The sequence below is a fragment of the Parasteatoda tepidariorum genome, chromosome 5, assembly GCF_982258835.1.
Source record: "Parasteatoda tepidariorum strain Cologne lab strain chromosome 5, Ptep-v5.0, whole genome shotgun sequence".
Lineage (NCBI taxonomy): Eukaryota > Metazoa > Arthropoda > Arachnida > Araneae > Theridiidae > Parasteatoda > Parasteatoda tepidariorum.
In genome coordinates this window covers 96,023,869-96,043,752 of record NC_141759.1, presented here as the reverse complement: position 1 = coordinate 96,043,752, position 19,884 = coordinate 96,023,869, and the positions used below count along the sequence as shown (strand labels likewise).

General features: G+C 27.1%; 1 protein-coding gene across 3 annotated transcripts in view; it reads right to left on the bottom strand.

Annotated features, from left to right (window-relative positions):
• Positions 1–15,842: 15,842 nt before the first annotated feature.
• The window catches only part of barr (non-SMC condensin I complex subunit H), a 101,525-nt gene continuing 97,483 nt past the window's right edge, over positions 15,843–19,884 (bottom strand). For all 3 annotated transcript variants that reach the window (XM_087164560.1, XM_087164559.1, XM_087164558.1), the window contains exons 15-16: positions 19,735–19,848; positions 15,843–17,204 (exon numbers count right to left, since the gene is read on the bottom strand). In XM_087164560.1, coding sequence (XP_087020686.1) covers positions 17,142–17,204; positions 19,735–19,848 — 177 coding nt within the window. In that variant the 3' untranslated portion in view covers positions 15,843–17,141. The remainder of the gene's footprint in view (positions 17,205–19,734; positions 19,849–19,884) is intronic.

The following is a 19,884-nucleotide window of genomic DNA, read 5'->3' as shown; positions in this document are numbered from 1 at the left end:
TTCTGATGTTATTTTGGAGTAATTTATTTGAATATAAAAATAATCAGCGCTGGCTGTCAAAAGAAACAAGTGCGTTTCATCAACATCTCTATAAATGCACAAGACCATTTATTGTAAAAAAAAAATTAAAAAAAACAGCTATGGCAATATTTATATGTATCTCTACCTATTTTTCGAAATATTATAATAAGTGCCAGTATGATTGTTGAGGCAGAAATTATGTTTTAATAAGGGTTAAAAATGAGGTCTAAAAAAATTTTGTTCATTTACTTAAGAATACTTGCAGGGTTTATACCCAGATTTTTCAACATAAAATAAGCACTAAACAAAAAAAATCATAAGTACCCATGCAGCATGAAGGGGCAAATAAACGTTAAAAATACGTTCGTTCGGTATAAGGTTTTGGACTTAACGTTAAAATTACGTCAATTTCACGTGATGATTTTCACCATTTCTTCATTCGTTAAAACGTATGCGTTAAAATGACGGTATTTTAACGCTATCAATTTTCCCTTTAAATATTTCGTTAAAAATGAGTACTAAAAATACGTTATATTAACGTGTACATTTTACCCATTTTTTTACCGATTTTTAAAAACGTTTTTTTAACGAAAAAGTTACGCTTTGTTGCATAGTTATGTTTACGTTAATTTTTTGGGATTATAAACGTAAATTCAATGGTAAAAATGTTTCTAAAAAAGAATGTGAGTGCCCAAGAAGGATATTATTTTACGTCTCTCTTAAATTTGAATAAACTGAACAGTGTAGATTTTTATTACAATTTGTATTCTATTTTTAAATACTTATAATTATTTTTGTTTATTTAAACTGGAGATAAATATTTGTTTGTTGATAATATTGAGTCTGCTCATTGTCAATAACTGACAAGGAAGCTATGAGTTTTAATTCTTATGAAACTAAACTAAGATGAAATTAAAGAATTTCCAAAATACTGAATAAAGTAAAAATTTGTTACAACTTGTCATGTAACGAACATAATAACGTAAAAACACATGATTTAAATTTAAATCTTTGTCAGGTACAAGAGTCGTGGTGTAGTGGTTAGAGCGTTCGCCTCAAAGGTCTGTGTTGTAGGTTCGGTCCTACTCGGAACTTCGGTGGAATGTTGAGTTCTTGCAATTTTTTTATTCAAAGATCATAAATTAAAAGACTATATATTTTTTTAATTATGTAAAAATTAATTCTCTTTTTTTTATATTGAAATTATCGCTCTCCATATGAGTTTTTAAAAAATAATTATAATAAATTACAAAGAAATTTATCTACTTTTAAATTCCATGTTCTTATTGCAATGAAAGAAGCATTTACTTTATTTTAAAATAATGATTTAATTTTTTTTTGTATCGCCTAAAAAATGTATCAATCTTGTTTCTTTAAAGTAGTATATATATTCATTACTGAAAGAGAAAAAAAGCATACGTATCAAAAGACAGATAAAAAGGAATTCTCATAATTAGTTTTCGTAATAAAATTTAGTGTAGGAAGTTTTAAAATATTTGTTGTTATTAAAAAACGTTTTACAACACAACAACATTTTTACAAATTTATTGAATTTTGCTTTGAATCTTGAATTTTATAATCTAGAAATTATTTAAATATAAAATCTCAATTGCAATGAGTAAATTATTTATGAAAATCATATATAGTAAAAAATAATATAAATTTATAAAATATAAAAAATAATATAAAATAGCATAAAATATAAATAATAATTGTAAGTTTTGTTGTAATGTCAGAAAAAAAATTTTTTTATCGGAGCAAGTAATGATAATTCTTTATTTCTTCGCAGAATATTATTTATGAGTGAGTTTTTGTGTATGTGAAATTAAAGTACTTTTAAAAATAGTTTGAGCGTTAGTTCGGTTTCTTTTTCCTAACTGTCAGTTTTAGTTTGCATTGAATAGCCTGTTTTTTTTGTTGTTTTTTTTTCCATATCGGGCAATAATGTTACATAACAGGGAATTTACCTATGGACACAATGCTTGGAGGGTTTTAAATAGTTAATGCAGTTAAATAAATTGTTTTTTTAATTATTTAGATCCTATAAAGAAAAAAATTTAAGTTAGGGAAAGAGAAAGTTCCTCAAAAATTTTAGTTGAGACCTAAATTTTGCAATGCTAATACATAGACCCTAAAAAAACAAACCCACCTTTAAAAAAAAAAAAAAAGAAAAGGATTTAAATATTTGTCTTTTTGCATTTTGACATTAGTGCGACAATTTTTTTCTATGTTCTTTGACCAAGATTTTTTCGTTTAAACTTAGTTCCGACTTAATAGGGGTTTTAAGGGCCATTCTAGTCCTTGACGGGGGCGGTGCTCGATTCTCGACACCACCGAGTACATGCGATATATGTGCTATTAAAATCTGTGGAATCGAGAGGCCTGTGGTCGGTCGCATTGCTGTGCCAAATGTACAGGGATCTGGAGAAAATTTCCTACCCCTTCAGATTTAAGTCTAAATGGATGATAAGCCTAATGTACAGCTCTAGAGCGACGCAACTAAAACTCCTACCTTCATTAGTTCGTTGACAAATTATCTGTTTACACTGTGTTATCTGGGAATACAATTTCAACAAAATCTTTTAAATATATACATACATTGCTTTTAAAAGGAAGGCAAATATCAGCAAGCGAAAAAACAGATTCATAAAAATTTCCTTTTTTTTATATCTAAAACACTGAAGAGGGGAAACGGAACGTTCAACGAAAATGGATCCTTCCAGCTAAAATTAAATATAAAATTTTTAATATATTATATGAAAATAACTTGATCCACGGGGAATGTTAACAACTCGACGCCCTTTTTTACCCTTTTTGTTATAATAAAGTTTTCAAATCCATTATATTACCTCTTTTTTTTCTTTTTTTCAATTGAAATCGTGATTTAAAATGTGCTTTTTATTTAAATGTGTATTTTTTTATGTAATAAATATTTTAGGAATTTTTTCAAACTATTATTTTTAACACGGTCATCACCAACAGCTAAAAATGATACCTAAATCATGAGACCATGCATTTATGCATGCCAATTAATGTATGTAAAATCTTTACCCACGCAGGCGAGAAAAACAAAAAATAAGCACGAAATTTGAGAAATAACGTGTAATCACGATATAATAATTAAAATTAACCAGAGATAAATAAATGTACATGTTGATCCCATATTATGTTATTCGATAAAACTTTTATATTGGTGGATGTAGTTAGATTAAATCTTTTTGATTTGATGGAAGACCTAACGTAGAATGTATTCTACAATATCTTTCTTACTCTCATTTCAGATGAAATAGAAATCCTACAATTTATGGTTCATTGATCAGCCTATCTGATGCACAAAAAAATCAATGTACATTGTTAGTTTTACAGTTTTAAAATATAACATAGTTAATGTCTCATTTAGTTAAATTACTATAGTACGATCCTCTAACTATCAAATCTTCGATTGGAAATGAAGTTACTGGTTAGAGGAAGCAAAAAAGTGTAAAGTTTTAAAATGAATAATCACGTATTTTAAATAATCTTGTATGTCTTCCGGAGCAGTTATCTTAATTTATAATATTTATCCATGTTTTTCTTTTATAATAAATTATTGTTATAAAAATTTTACATTTCCAGAGCATAAAACAGCAATTTTTATGAATTCATAAAAATTATAAAAAGCATTAAAATTGGGGTTTTTTATGTACAAGCTATTCAAATAATATTATACTAGTTAAAATAAAATACTATTATATCTCTGAAATGATAATAACACTACATAACAAATAGTAATACTTTTTTAAAAATGTAAAATAGTAATAATTTTTTAAAAATGCTCGACAGTTTTATTTAACTTTATTAAAAATATTATATGAAAGTTATTCTACAATGTAGCATTTTATTCCAGGTTTAATTAGAATAATAATAAGAAAAATAAGATGAAAAATCAAAAATAGACGAGAAATAAATTGATTCACAATATAGATTCAAAAGTAATGTTCCACATTGCTTCCAGTTATTTGAGTTTTTGTTTTACAAATGCATTAAATGATACTGAGTTTCAACTTTTCACTCCTTTTCCGTGGGCACAATTTCTACACAAGGACTGCTACCCCTACACTAGACAACGCTTATTTACATTTGTTGCACGCATGATATAGCTATTCTATAGTGTATTTACATACGCCGAATTCAATGGTAAGTTCTTTTATTCCTTACTTTAATTATTACTATTTAGAATGTTAATTCATTATAATGCTTCACTATCAAAGAAAGTAAATTATTGTAGTTAATTCTGCTTGAAATAAACACAAATATTCTAAGCCTATCATTTGCGAAGTTTAACAAACTATGACAAAACGTAACGATTTTGGAAAAAAGCAAGAGAATTTGTTGATTCTCATTTACTGAGCATAAAATGTAAAGAGATGAAATACAGACCCTTATATACGATTGTTATGCAGTTGAGATATTTTTAATAAAATCATGAATATTTTAAAAGTATTCTGATGGCACCTAAGCTTAATGAAGGAATATTAATCTGAAATAAGTTAAACTAGTTGCGATCTTATGTAAAGAAAATTTCCGTTTTAAAGCTTTAATTATCAAAATTATTAAATTAATGCTGCATTATTTTATTCACCTGGCAAATTTTGTTGTTATAATAAATAACAATTAACAAAAAGTAACAATTATAAGCATTATTCTGAAGATAATACTTAAATGTTATTAATCATGGTTGACTTCACACACAAAAATATGAGTAGAGGGGATATTTTCCATCTGTGATTTGTTGTACTGTACCTACTATTGTGGATTTCAAACTTGCATACATTTAAAAAAGAAAACATGTAGAGGTTTGCCAGGGGGTAGTGGCTACAAGATATACCCTTAGTTTCTACCCATGTTTTGTTTTCAGTGTGATGATAGCCACTGGAAGTTACCAAGACTTGTTGATTATTCTGCCACAGGTGATGATAAACAAATTTTCCAGAGTAGAAAAGAATTTTAGCTAGATTTATAATGTAAATTTTTCAGTTTCACTAATTTTAGGGGATATTTCCGTATCTTAATCTGTCGCACAAACTACTATAGCCAAGCTACCAAATAGATGTAAACTTGAAGTTTAAAAAAAAACAAAAAAAACATAAATATTTGCCAGATGGTTACAAGTTATATCTTTCGAGTTGGTCCCTTTCTGTGATTTTTTTTCTTTCTTTCAGTTTCTCCGATACCAGAAGTTGCCAACACGTGCCGATTATTCTGCCGTTGTTCATTTTTCCCCTGATTTAATGAATCAAATAAAAGGGGATGTTTCCCTATTTGAACTAGTTTGTGCCAACTAAAAATGTTGAAGCAAAAAAATAAAATAAAAATAAGATTTTGTACTTTGCAAAAATTTAAAAAGAAGTATGTAGTAGAAGTTTTCCTGAGGGTTGCTACAACTTATATTCTTTGAGTTATTCCCATTCTGAGATATTTAATTTTTCGTGGATCGCTGGAAGTTTATGAATATTTAGCCATAGGTAACAACATAGAAATACTCATTAAACTTTTAATCCCCTATTAGGGTTACTTCTGTATTGTGAGCAGTTATGCCAACTGCTAACTTTTTAAAAGAATATGTAAAGGTGTGCAAAATGTAGCTACGAGTTATACTCTTCAAATTGATCTCCGTCCGTTAATTTTTTTTAGTTCCTCCTGGTTGCTGCATGGAAGTTGCTTAGAAGATATAGTGATTATTCACCGGCAGATCATGATACGGGCATTTTTATTTCTGTTTTGCCTACTCAGTACGAGATGGTATTTTTATTAGCAAATAAGACGAGACAAGTTTTATGTGTGAAACAGTCCTGTCATATTGTTATTAATTTGAGCTGTCTTATCTACTTACCTACTATTGTCTTATAAAGTATAAAAACTATTAGTTGTTGCATTTTTAAAACAGTTGAGTAGTAGCAGTTGTGATTCATGGCAGTTTCTTTTAACTTTACCTTTTTAAAGAACCGAGGGTTAAACACGCTTGATTGGTATAAATTTTACAAGAGTATAGCAGATGGTTCTTCAGCCAAAATGTCGTGGAAGTATCGTCTTAACAAGCTATTGCAAGAGAAAATCTCACATGGACAAAATAGTCTTTTGACTATTTATTTTGCAACATGATATCTTTAAAAAAAAATAATAAAAAATCACCCAGTTGAACATTTACTGGAAATTTTTCTTCTTATTTTTGAAACAGTTTTTGAAATTTATCAGCTAACACGATAAGGAAAATAATTGCACTAATTTTCAATATTAAATTATCTTTAGAATTATTCTTATTCAAGCTTTTATTTAAATTTACATTGCTGTTTAAAACTTTTTTAATTCTTTTATAGTTACTGTATTCTAAAAACATGCCTAGGCAGGGGTCTGTTTAGGCCGAATTTACTACCGTTTAGCGGTACCTTCACAAAATCAACTTTAGGAAAAACAGTTTCACAAAATACTTTTTCTTATAATTTTATTTTCGTATTCCTTAAGAAACGATAAATCCATATTTTTGTGTTGATTTTTTAATATAGTTTTTAATTTTTCACAAATTATATCTAAATTTTCACAAAATAGGTACCTCTCAGAAAAACGTAGACAGACCCCTTGTAGGTGAAAAAGTTCAATTGAAATTTTTATTGCTAGATTTTTCTTTTAAACAATTTTTGTCTTGGTTTTTACTTAGCTTTTTACATTTCTAAAAAACTTTGTTTTTATTAAGTGTATGACACAGTAATTAAGAAAGTTTCTAATGACTTTATTCTTATCTGGAAAATATGATAATTGGAAAGCTGAGATGTAAAGCTTTAAAATTTTATTTTGAGAATTAAAATAGATTTTTCTGTTTTACATTTGTATATAATCTTTTGTTTTTGTTAGTAACACAGCATTTTAATAACATATTTCTAATAGATTATATTTTAGTTAATGTTGCTTTATGGATACTGCTTTGCAGAAAATATTATTCTTAGCATAGAAGCTTTGTTGTAACAATTATGATATTTTTTTTTCTTTCTATTTTACTTTAAAACTTTAGTTTTTTTATAAGTATTTCTTGTTTAATTTTTTGTATTCCCTTTAGCCCATTCCACTAATATAGATAAGCATGGAGTAATTTCCAATTATAAATAAGGTTATTTATTCGTAAAAAATATTTATTAATGAATTTTTTTTTAAAAAAAATATTGCTATAGAAATATATTCTGCATTTCACCATTTTTTTAGCTAACATTCTGCCAAACCATTACTCCTTACCTCTCTAGTTCTGAATAATAAATATGCCCGTATAAACAAAACAAAATATGTTTGAATAATTTCTATGTTTTTAAACATATTAACTGAATGAATTTTCTTTTTCATAATCTATTGATGTACTTCTGAGGAAGGTCTTTGGAAAGGATCTGGCTTTGAGTATGAAGCTCCATCAAGTCTCATTTGAAGGTTCCTGAATTAAGTATGTCTAAAGAAATAACTGTATTTGAATTGTTTCCTTTTTTCTTGTACTTAAAAATGGGTAAAAAAAATTTCTTGAAATTATAAACATGAACAAATCAACTGTTAAAAATTATTTCAAATAACTTTTACTGATATTAAAAATAGTAATTAAAAATTGTTTACATAGGCTGCCCATGCTTCAATAACAACAAATAAAAGTACTCAAAAACTTGTCTCTTAAAATGAATTATCATATATTGTAAATATATTTTACATGTACTGTAGAATCCTAATGATTTGATGCACAATCATCAGCATTTGCACTATATTTATAATAAAAGTTTCTGGTGTAAGATTCACCGTTAGTATCAAGTAGAATGGTAAACTGTTACTGTTTTTACCTCCACTATATTTGCTGTTCCAATGTTTTATTTCACTGGCACTTAAAAAATATGTGCTTTATCTGCATTAAATTAGTCTTTTTATTCATAGTCTTTGATAAGTTTAAACAAATTCTGAAACTTCTATTTTGCTTTTATGAATTCTTCAGCGATCATACATGATGAATCATTTAAAGACTGAGGCTACTCAAACCAAACATTCAAATGAATTATAAAAGGAATTAACAACATCAATTGGAAATTCTCGGGGAATTAAGATTTATACAAATTGCTTAGTATTTCAAATCTCCGTGGCAGAATCGCAACGGCACGGCGACATTGTTGCAGAATTTTACATAGTTCTTGCATAGAGATTTTCATAGCTGCCAACCCTTCTGCATTTTGCAGAAGCTATCCGCATATTTACTTATTTTAGCTATTTTTTTCTGCTTTTACGCTCAGAAGATAAGATCTTCTGCATTTTACCCGGTCGCCCGATAGCTAGTATTTTGTTTAAGTCAGACTGTATTGACTATACCCCACAGCAATGCTGAATGCGAAAGGTTGTTTTCTGTGGTAAAAAAACTAGGACTCAATTCTGCTCATCAATGTCTGATGAGCAGTCTGCTCGAAAAACTTTTAATAATTAAGTCTAAAGAAGAAATACATTGTTTTGAAAGAATTTTTAGTTAAAGCAAAAGGTGCTACTAAAGGATCTTTGCAAAAAAAAATTTTTTTGATGTAATTCTTTCTCCATAATTTCCATTGAGTTTATATATAGTGCATACTATTATAGTGTAATTAAACTAATTTTAATGTGTCTTAAAGTTTTATATATTTCCCTTTAATCAAGAATTAATAAATGAATATAGTACCTTCAAGTAGCTGGTCAAAATTTTTATAACCTTTTCTTGTTTTAAAAAAAAGGGGAGTATTTTTTTAAAAATAAATTTATTAGTAATTAGTATGCAGTTGCGAACCTTCTGCATTTTTCTTGTCTATCATCAGCATTTTTATAACTAGAGGTTTGCAGCTATGGATTTTTCTCTTGAAAAGAAGAAAATATTACATTTCTTTTTTGCAGAAATATTTGAACATGCAATATTTGAATCATGCATTTTGATAATCAGTTTTTGGCACACTCAATTTTCACTGATATCATAAATCGACGTAACGTTTCGATGATATTTTCGGCAGTTATTGATACTGATTTTCATTTGGTTCTTAACCATCTTGATATATTTAAACAATATGGAAAACTCGAATCGTGCATTTGAGTATCTATTTTTTTAAGGCTATCTATTTATTTTTTTGAAATTCTATCTAATTTTTGGAAGTTATAGATGTTGATTTCTCCTTAGTTTTTAAATCTAATATTTTTTATACGATATTATTTATTACAACCTAATTTCAAAGTGTAACACGCTTTTGAGCAGTCCAATTTACATAATTACATCATATATTTTTTTTTGGGGGGGGGAGGGGGGCAATTACTACTATGGATTTCATGATATTCAATATTTTTTTATTATTATGATTATTTGCAAAATGTGAAGAAGCAAATAAAGTGTGTGTTTTCCCACCAACAAAATATGAGAATATCACCCATAATATTAAAAAGAAATATTTCATGCTAAATTAAGAAAATCAGTATTATTTTTTTTTTTTTTTTGTTAACACAGAGTATTTGCCATTTTAAATTAGCAACATGTGTGTTTGTTTGTATTAAATGTATTTTGCAATTAGATATTAGTGCTGGAGAGTTTAGTCGCAGATAGCTCAAAAACATTCTGCCACAAGATTTCAAATTATCCTTGTTTCAATTTTTAAAAAAGCCAATTGTATATATGTTTATATTTATTTATTTATTTGTGTACTTCTGCAGTTTTCTACAATTCCGCATATGAGAAATTGAACTTTCAATATTGTTAACTTTAATCAATGATTTTATATCTATGACTATACCTATGATATTTTCTATTTATATACCTATGATATATTCTGTCTATGATACTTTATTTTTATAAAGTATCATAGTATCACATTATGGGTGATATTCTCATATTTTGTTGGTGGGAAAACACACACTTTATTTGCTTCTTCGCATTTTGTAAATAATCATCACAATAAAAAAATATTAATAATCACTTTTATTTTTATAAAGTTTTTTTTTTTCAATAACTTCTGCACTATATTATAATGCTTACATTAAATGAGAAAATTTTTGATTTCATACTGTTTGAAAACATCTTTTATCTAAATATCTTATTTTTACCAAGTGAATGTTTTTGTGTTTATTATTTGGTGTTAAAGTATTAATGATTAAAATGTTTTAAAACACGATTCATTGTGTATATCAAGGTTGCAAAAAATGCTTACTTTTTTCTAAAAGAGTTAGCCTGACTAGTCTTCATTAATTTATTATAATTTCTTGCATTTTACTGTATACATTTAGCATACTTATGTTCAAACTTTTTATTTTAACAAAAACTATTAAGTAAAATTTATGTTAAATGTCTAATATTGCAGAAAACTTATATATCTCGTAAGTTAAGTAGTTCATGCAATGGAAATTATCACTACTACAAACTATATGAATTACAGTTTGACAAAAAAATATATATTTGTTTTCACATCTTTAAATAAGTTAAAACTTTTTTTGATATATCTGCTCTATACTTGTTCAAAAAAATTTTTAATTTAATTTTTTTGCAAGGGTGTGGAAAGTTGGTAATTTTGTTTTGCTCATATATATATATGCAGCATTAAGAACGATAATTTCTAATTAGTTCCAAGAATAAAATTATTATTTTGTTAAACAATTTTAAGTTTAAAGCTGTTCCTCCGAATTGTTTCTATAGTCCAAAATTGCTATACTGCATTACTCCAAACATTCTGTCATGTTGCTACAATTAACTAACACCATTGTGTTCCTTTCATTTTATCACATTTTTCGAAGAAATATTTATTAAAATATTTCTCCAAAAACTGTGTTTTGTGTGTAAATTTTTTTTTTTTAATTTTTTTATCCTGTCCTTTTAAAGTGGTTTAAACAAATAAGGTATTTACTGCCCCCAAGCAACCTGATAGTAACACACTAGGGTCAAGGAATACAGAACCTATTTTTCCCACCCTGGAAGCTAATGCCCCACCATTACTAAGAATTCCGTTGTGGAAATGAATTTCTAAATCTCCAAACAGCTTTCTAATGTATTTTGGAATGAAGTGTTAAGTTTTAGCAGTGATTTTCCAGAAATTAAAGAACTTTTAAATTAACCATTTTTTGTTTAAAAAAGCTTTAACAGAGGCAATTGTAAAATGTAATTCTTCACTGGAACTAAATAATATATAGTTTAATAAATTACTGAATTTGTTAAAATTACTCCTTTTGTATATTAAAGATACTGTTTGTGTTAAAAGGCATAGTATTTTTACTGTTTTAATAAATGAGAAATTAAAAATTACGTAACTGAAACTAATGGAATTGTGTTTCTGAACTACAAAGTTCTTGCAAAATATTCTGAAGAGGAATGAAAATTGCAGCTAAGGAGCAAGAAAAAAATGAGAGAGGAAAATAAAATTCTGATGATAAGTAAATAAACAGAAAGTCGTGGCAAGTACTGTGGTTATGAGAAAAAGTCATTTCAAATAGGGGTGTTTTGTGAATAGTTTTGTCTTGATTTTAGATCAGCGGGGGTAAACCAATTGACACCTTTATTTCTCCATTGTTCCCCCATTAGAAATGTGCCCTTACTTGTTACCATAGCAGCCAACAACACCAGACTAAAAGCCTGGAGGAGTTCTCCTCCGAGCCACACAAAAAATAATTTTTTGTTTTGTTTATAACTTGCTGTTGGCTTCAATGTAAGATTTAGCTAGGATAAAAAATAAAAAAAATTGTTAAATACTATTCTAATTCAGATTTGTGCTGTATATGTATGTAATTTTGTCGTGTAATATGTGAGTAAAATTTGTAAAATAGATTTTCTTATATCTAAATATTTGGATGTACTCAATCGATATATATTTAGTAGAAATTCCATGAAAATAATAAACAGTTTTAATATTTTTTTTTTTTTTACATTTTATTTAACTCTGTATTTTATCTAGTCAGTATTGCTTCGTTTTAGAAATCTACTGTTGGTTGAAACATTTTAATATTATTGTCCGGCATATTTTTTTTTCATATGCTAAAATAGTTATTTGTTTTCCAGGCATTGCAGTGAAGAGGTGATACTAACAGCAGGGTGGAAGAAGTTATGAATAGATATATTTCAGATCTGTGGCGATGTGTTATAATTGTAAATCTGTATATTGTATGATAGTTGTAAAATAAATAAAACTTAATAAATCTTATTTGATTTAATGTTTTTTTCTGTATTTAAAATTATTAAGTTAACTGCTCATCTGGATTAAAAATTGTAATTTTTACGAACATACGACTTAGAAAAATTTTAATTTTTGTAAGTAAACAAATCAAATGGTAAATTTGGTTATTATATATATATTTTTACTTCATGTGTGTGTTAAAGTAAATTTTAGTTAAATTTTTCAAGCTAAAAACTAAAAAATAAAAAAAAAATAATGAACCCAAAAGCATTCCAGAAGAGTAGATAATTTCAAGCAAGCAATTTGGAAACATGGATTTAAGGAGAGCAGTAGACTTCTTAATTATTAATTTGAACTAAAAAAAAAATATTTTTTCCATAGGGGTTTGGAAAATCATGTAAGTATTGAGTAATTTTTTCTCCTACCAATTCTTTATATTACAAACTTTTAGGCATGAAAAATTTTAAAAATTCCTGAGAGACATGAAACTTCGTAAATAAACTAGTATGTTGCTGTGAAGAGGTAGTAAGATTTGCATTCCTTATTCGTTGAGTTATAATTTGAATTGTAAAAATTTACAAAAAGTATGAGATTAAAAACAAAAAGCTTTTTCTAGGATTCTTAAAAAAAAAGCATTAATATCGGCTGTTTTGCGTTATTTTAGTTTTAGTTTGATAAGAATTAAAAGTTTAAATGCTATATTTTTTAGTGCAGCGTAAACATTAAAATACGGAATGCTTTCTTCCCTTCTTAGTTAAAAAAAATTAAAATTACGTTAAAATTGAAATTAATTTAGTTAAATTTACGCGAAAAGTTTATTAATTCACCTAACTCAAAATAAGGGTTAAAAATATTGATAATAATACGTAAATTGTACGGATTAAATCCGTTTGTATTTTGGTTAAAATAACGTTAAATGTGCGTTATTTTAATAAAAATAAGCGTTAAAAACACGTAAATATTCATGGTGAAAAAGACGGATCTTATAAAACTGAAAATTCACGTTAAAAACTTAGTTAAAATAGCGTAAAAAATACGATAAAAAAGAAACAAACTTCGTTAAATTAACGTCAAAGATTGGTATCAAAATTCACCATAGTCAAACTAGAGGCAAAAAAGCGTCAATTTTGCGTTAAAAATAACCCAAATTTTAACGTTTATTTAACGGATTCGAGACTACCACTTGAAACGTAAATAAAACGTTCGGTGGAAACGTTTTTTTGCTTTTAACCTTGTGGCATTATAACGTTATTTTCACGTAATTAATACTTATCTCTGCTGCATGGGTAGGATCTGTGCAGTAATAAAAAATAAAAAAATTCTAGCATTTAAAGTTCTTAATTTATAAACATAAAATTTAGAAACTGCATATAATCATGATGAAATAACTAGTTCCTGATAAATAATGCAGAGAAAATTGTGTAAGTCATTCATTTTTTGTAATTTAGAATGACAACCATCACAGCAAAGAAAAAATCTCTCTTTAAAAGATAGAAAATTTAGCACTTTTTACAAACCCTGAACAAAAAAGCACCTCTAAGGGCTTTTAAAAAATGTAAATCAAAAATATGCACTTTTTAAAAACGCTATGCACCCTGATTTATAACAGCAGATCTGGTATTACATCATGGCATGCAAGCTAATCTATGCTTATTTAGTAATAAAATAGGACATTCCTATCTAGCCCATATTAAAATTGCTGTTTTTTAATTTATCAGCCTATTAATACATTTCTCAGAAGTAATACAGTACAGAACCCGTTATCCGGAAATCAGAAAACCGGAACAAAATTCGATAAATTTTCTCGTCATTTTTTTAAAAAAAAAAAAACATTTTTTTTCCTTGTAAGATTTTACGATTTTTCTTTCTTTTTTTAAAGATGTTTACCTTACCATCATTTTGGAAATAATCATTAGTGTATTACTTCATCGTTTTTTCTTATCTTTAAGATTATTTCCAAATTTTTTTTAGTTGAGTTTAATAAAAAAAAACGGCTTTTTGTAGCGATTCAGAAAACTGGAAAAATCAGTTATTCAGAATAGCGGTGGTCCCGACCGTTCCGGATAATCGGTTCCCTACTGTAGTTATGATTTTTCTTTCAGTATCTGCTGTTTTTCAAAGATTACATACGACAAAAAAAACACATTCATTAATATTTTTTAGAAATTTCGGGTTGTCTTCATTGTTTTATGATGAACTTGGTCTTATCTTGCTTTTTTTTTTCTTCATATCCTCAACAAACTTGATATAATGAAGAGTTACTGCAGAACAATAGAAAAAAGATATCTGCAGATGTTGTTTACTAAACTAACAATAGACAGGATGAAAGTCTTTGTAGTAAATCAAAGACAAAAAAAAGCAAAATTTTTGGTAATATCAGTATACATCAGGCAATGTTTGAATAACGTAAACAATATTAAAAATACATTATTTGCTTCTCTTAATGTATTGATAATAAAATTTATTGCAAAAAATATATAATATTTTTAATTTCAGAATTGATTTGTTAGGAACTGTAATTTTTATAAATATTGAACAACTTCAATGCACAGGAAATTTTAATACTACTGTTGAAGTACAGAAAATAAACAGTATCAGTATATATTGGTTAATATTAATCTATCAATTTTAAAGAGACGAATAAAAAAAATTTAAACTACTTAAGTCCACCCTACTTAATTTGTAACTGCACTTGCATAAACAAATAACCGTATGACACCTGAAGTAATCACTTAAATAAAAAAAAATTTTTACATAAAATGAGTGAATTCCAAAAAAATTTTAAACAATGAGGTTATGCTATATGCCTGAATTATGTGTATAATTAAAAGACAGTCCCTGCAAAAATTTGAACAATGGAATTTTGATATTATTAATTATAGTAAAAAGATATTGGATTAAAAATCCAAATCTTTCGATTTTTCAAATATACTTTTTTTAAATGGGATGTTCAGAACTTGCAAAAAATCAGGACAACTACAAACCCTGGGGATGAATAAGAATCATTAACTAATTTTAAAAAGCAATAAAATTATGTTACTAGCTTTATTTATACTGCTTTATTTCATTTCATGATATAAATGTGTTATTGCTGGTTTCTTCTAGCCAAAATAAGTTATTTGAAACAAGCAACACGAAAAAGTGCACATAAATAAATCTTTGTACACAAATAATTAAGTTTTCGCTTTTTGTTAGTCAAAATTGCTTGGATAATTATCATCCATTCTTCATAACAACAATTAATCGCATTATTTGCCAGTTAGGGCTAAACAAATTTCACGCATAACGAGACCAGGCGAATTGGAGGCTCATTTTCTTGTAATATGAGCCTGTTCATGAAACAGAATTTTTTTTTAGCCTTCTGCCCCCCCCCACAAGCTTTTTCAACATATGTCAGATAAACAATAAAATTTAGCGACTACTCAATCTTTGGGTAATTAGTATAAGGACGTACCATCATCTTCTTCAACACAAGGGGAAAAAAGTCTACAAACCACTTAATCATCTAGAACCAAATAAGGTAGATATTTTTAAAAAAATGAGATATTATTTATAAATTGAAATGTCATGTTCAATTCAACAAGGAAAAAAAAATTACAGAGAATAATAAAAAATAATGGATATTTTTCAAAGTTGATTTCACACAACGTAAAAAAAAAGGGCAAAATATTACATCATAACAACTTTATTTAAGTAATCAACAAACACAAGATATACTTCTATGTACACTGCGCTAAAAAAAACTGAATAACTTGATTTAAGATTTTTTTACATTCTAGGACTCAATCTTAATGGCTCGAGGTGGCTTATTACTAAGTGTAGACGATAATAACGTACTTTCCCTGAATAAACAAACATATCTTCTGTTAAATGGATTCGGACTACTGACCCCCAAAATACAGGGTAGGCGCAATCTTTGAAATATGGTCCCAATAGTTTGGTCAGGAGAGAGATCCAAAATTTGAGCCCCTTGATGTTAATTTTACTTTGCATATTTCGAGAACTTTTTAAGCGGATTAAAAAAAAAATTCACACACAATTATAAAATCATTCATCCAAAGATAATCCCGTGCAAAAAATAACTTATAGTAAATATTTATTTTAAGGATGGTCAAGAAAATTTTAAATAGTAAGGAATAAAATTTTTGCATCATTCTAAAGAATGTAATTTTATATCGTAAAGTACAAAATTTCAACAAAATCGGTAGAATAGTTCCTGACAAATCGAAATTTAAGTAGTTGACTGTTTCGAAATTCAATATCTATTCAACAGATTTTGTTTCATATTTTGCTCTATAAAATTACATTAAAATGATGCAAAAATTTTATACCTTACAATTCAAAATTTTTTCAACCATTCTTAAATTGAATAATAAATATTTACTAAAAGTTATTTTTTGCATGGAATTATTTTTTAATGAACTATTTCAGAATTGAGTGTAAATTTCTTTCAATTCACTTAAAAAGTTCACAAGATATAACGCAATACATAATAAAAAAAATTAAGGGTTGCAAGCTTTTGGAGCTCTCCTGACCAAACTATTGGGACCGTATTTCCCAGATTGTGGCTGCACCCAATTTCGGAAGTCAGAAATCAGAGTCTGTCAACAACAAAGAAAAAAGGTATGTTTATTCAGAGAAGGTAATTTTTTGTATCTGATTTCATAACTTAAAATATCGTCAGGATTTAATAATTAGAACATTTGAGGTCACCCTCTCGAACCATTGAGTTTTAAAACGTGTAAATCCGATCATAAGATTAAAAGTTATTCAGAGTGGTCTTTTTTTTTTGTTGGTGCACTGTACAACGTAAGTTTAAGATAAATATATTTTTCAGAAAATTATTTTGGTCCATTATGCAATATCATCAATAGTATATAAATATGAAAATGTTATTTACAACACAATGTTAGAAAAATATAAATATTAAGCAAATAATTTTGGTGCTTTATGCACTATGTCCTCTGCTCATTCTAGAATATCTTTCATAACCTTTATTTCTCCCAACGAATCATTTTCCAGTAGTAGGCACTGTAAAAATAAAAGTAATTAGTAGACATTGAAAAAAATTGGCCCTTTCATATGCTAACGACTGAGGGTACACCGAAATAGATTGTGGTTGAATAAATTGTGAAAACGCTGTATAGAACAATGAAAAAAGCACACTTTTGCATAATATGTGGTGAAAATCGACAAGGTGAAGAAAAAAATCTCATCATTGAAAAGGGAAAATTAAGCACTTTTAAAAAACACCCAATTAAAAAAGTACCTTCAAGGGCTTTTAAAAAAACAAAATCGAAAATAAGCACTTTTTGAAACGCTACACACCATGTGTAGCAGCACAGAAGATTCTTGCAACCAAATCCATTGCAGAATCCACAGATATTGAGTACAAAAAACTCTTCAGTGCTCCCCAAATAAATAAATCCATACTGCTTAAATCAGGAGAATATGGTGGCCAATGGTGGTGGTCTGTTTCCATTAATGCTCTTATTAACAACAACACCAAACGGCGAATGAAGATATTTCCATCCATCCCCTACCTTCTATTAAAGTTTGCCCCACTGAACCTGGGTTACTCTATATATTAGCATTTACAAAATTCAAACTGGTGCAATTTTAAGGAGTATATATTACTTAATTCTATTTATCTACATAATATTAATAAAATTATGCTTGAATTTATTATAAAAAAGTAACTTTGATAAAAGTACTAACTAAAAAAACTTATAACACTGAATTTTTTTATTATTTCCCAATAAAATAAAATTAAATTGATTACTTGGAATCAATGGTCTGGTTTTAGGTTGAACTAGAACATGCCTTGCCTTTTTATCCTTCTGCACTTGAACCACTCAAAATTTATGCTCATAGCATTTCAGATTTGAGTTTATATTCTTTAGCTTTTTGTAGAGAGAAAGATGTGATTTCTTTATTTCTTGTTTTTATCAAATCATTCTTATTTATTTAGAAACATAGAAAAAATTATTATAGATAAGTTTCAAACAACAAGATTTCATAACTGTAGATAGTTTGGGCGAAAAGAAAGCTATTTTAAGCAGAATTTAAATTAAATATTAAAAAACTGCTATTTTTTATTACTCAAACATAAGACCATAGTCTCGACAAAATTTTAATAATCGCGGATAAATCGTAATATTTGGCACCTCTAAGTCTTTCTCGTGTAATGACAGAAAAAAGAATTTTACAAAAAATTGTCCAGGGTATCAAATTGGAAGGCAACAAGTATTTGGTTAGAAAGAATATTTAATTATTCAGTTTGCTGAAACCAATAATTATTTATCAAAGAGTGGACCAAAGAAAAAAATCAATTAAATTTTTCTGGAACAATATACATATGCCAATTACTTTTTAAAAAAGGCCGTGACAAACTAGAAAACTATAATTGGTTCTATTTGATTATAATAAATGCTAATTTTATCTCAAATGAATAATAAAATATGCTATTTTAATCCAAGAATTATTACTTTGTTTAGTACAAAAAGTTTTAAGTTTCTTGTATAATTTTATTGAGGGAGCAATAAACTACTAGTAATATATATAGAACAACAAGATATAAAAAATTTGTCGCTAGAAGCTGCATTGAAAGAAAAAAACAGTATCAATTAGTTAGCTCACATACAACCCATTTATATTGAGCCTGCATTTAATGAGAAAGAGCGAGATGTAATGTTTCATTTGACATAATGTTCTAAACGTATCAGATTGTACTCTAATAGCCTGCAACTTTTGAAGTACTATGCAATTTTTTTAATAGTTATTATAATTTCTCAAATGTTTAAAATTATTACATTTGTTTTGTAGATAATTATTGTGAAATATGGCTTTGTGTCATTTGAATCTTTTTTTCAAAGTTCTTGATTTTATAGAATTCCCCTGTATTTTTGTACATTGTTTTATTTATATTTCAGTCAGACCTTATTTTTTTTCATAAAATATATTACTTAACACTTATACTTGTTACTAGACTTGAAAATAAAGAAATAAATATAAATTACTATAAGATAAATTTTTTTGACAAAATATTGTACTTTGAGGCACATTAAGCTTCTGTTAAGTAATTTTCCTTAACTTTTTGGGTATTATAATTAAATTTCTTGATATCTCCCTAATTTTTCTTGATTGATAGAATTCCCCGACTTTTTCCTGTTTTGTGGCAGCCCTGTATAATTTTATTTGACATGAAATATTTAATTTTAAAGGCATAAAATTTTATAAACAGAATAATGCACTACTTATAACAAATAAGTATAAAACTTGTAATTTGGTAGTACATACTACATAAAATAATGTGAGTGAAAAGCTAGGAGTAATAATGATAAGCCACAATTCCAAATCTCTAAGGAGAGCATGTATTATAAATTTCCATTAAACAAAACAAAAAATAAAATTTGGTGAATTTAGTTAAAACTACAAAAAAAAAAACAGCTTTAAAATACCTATCTGAAAACAATACTCAAGCATAGTTTGAAAAAATAAGTATCAAAAAAGTTTATAACTAAATTGCTCCAAGCCCCTATACAGAAAATTTGTAATTTACCTTTTCATTTGCCAATATTAATAGAGTGGTGAAAACATACTGCAAAGGCATAAACTCATCATAAAAAACTTTTTGTAACTTCTGGTGCAATTCTGTCAGTAATGTTTCTTCAGCCTGAAAATATAAAACAGCCAAAGTTTAACGAAATCT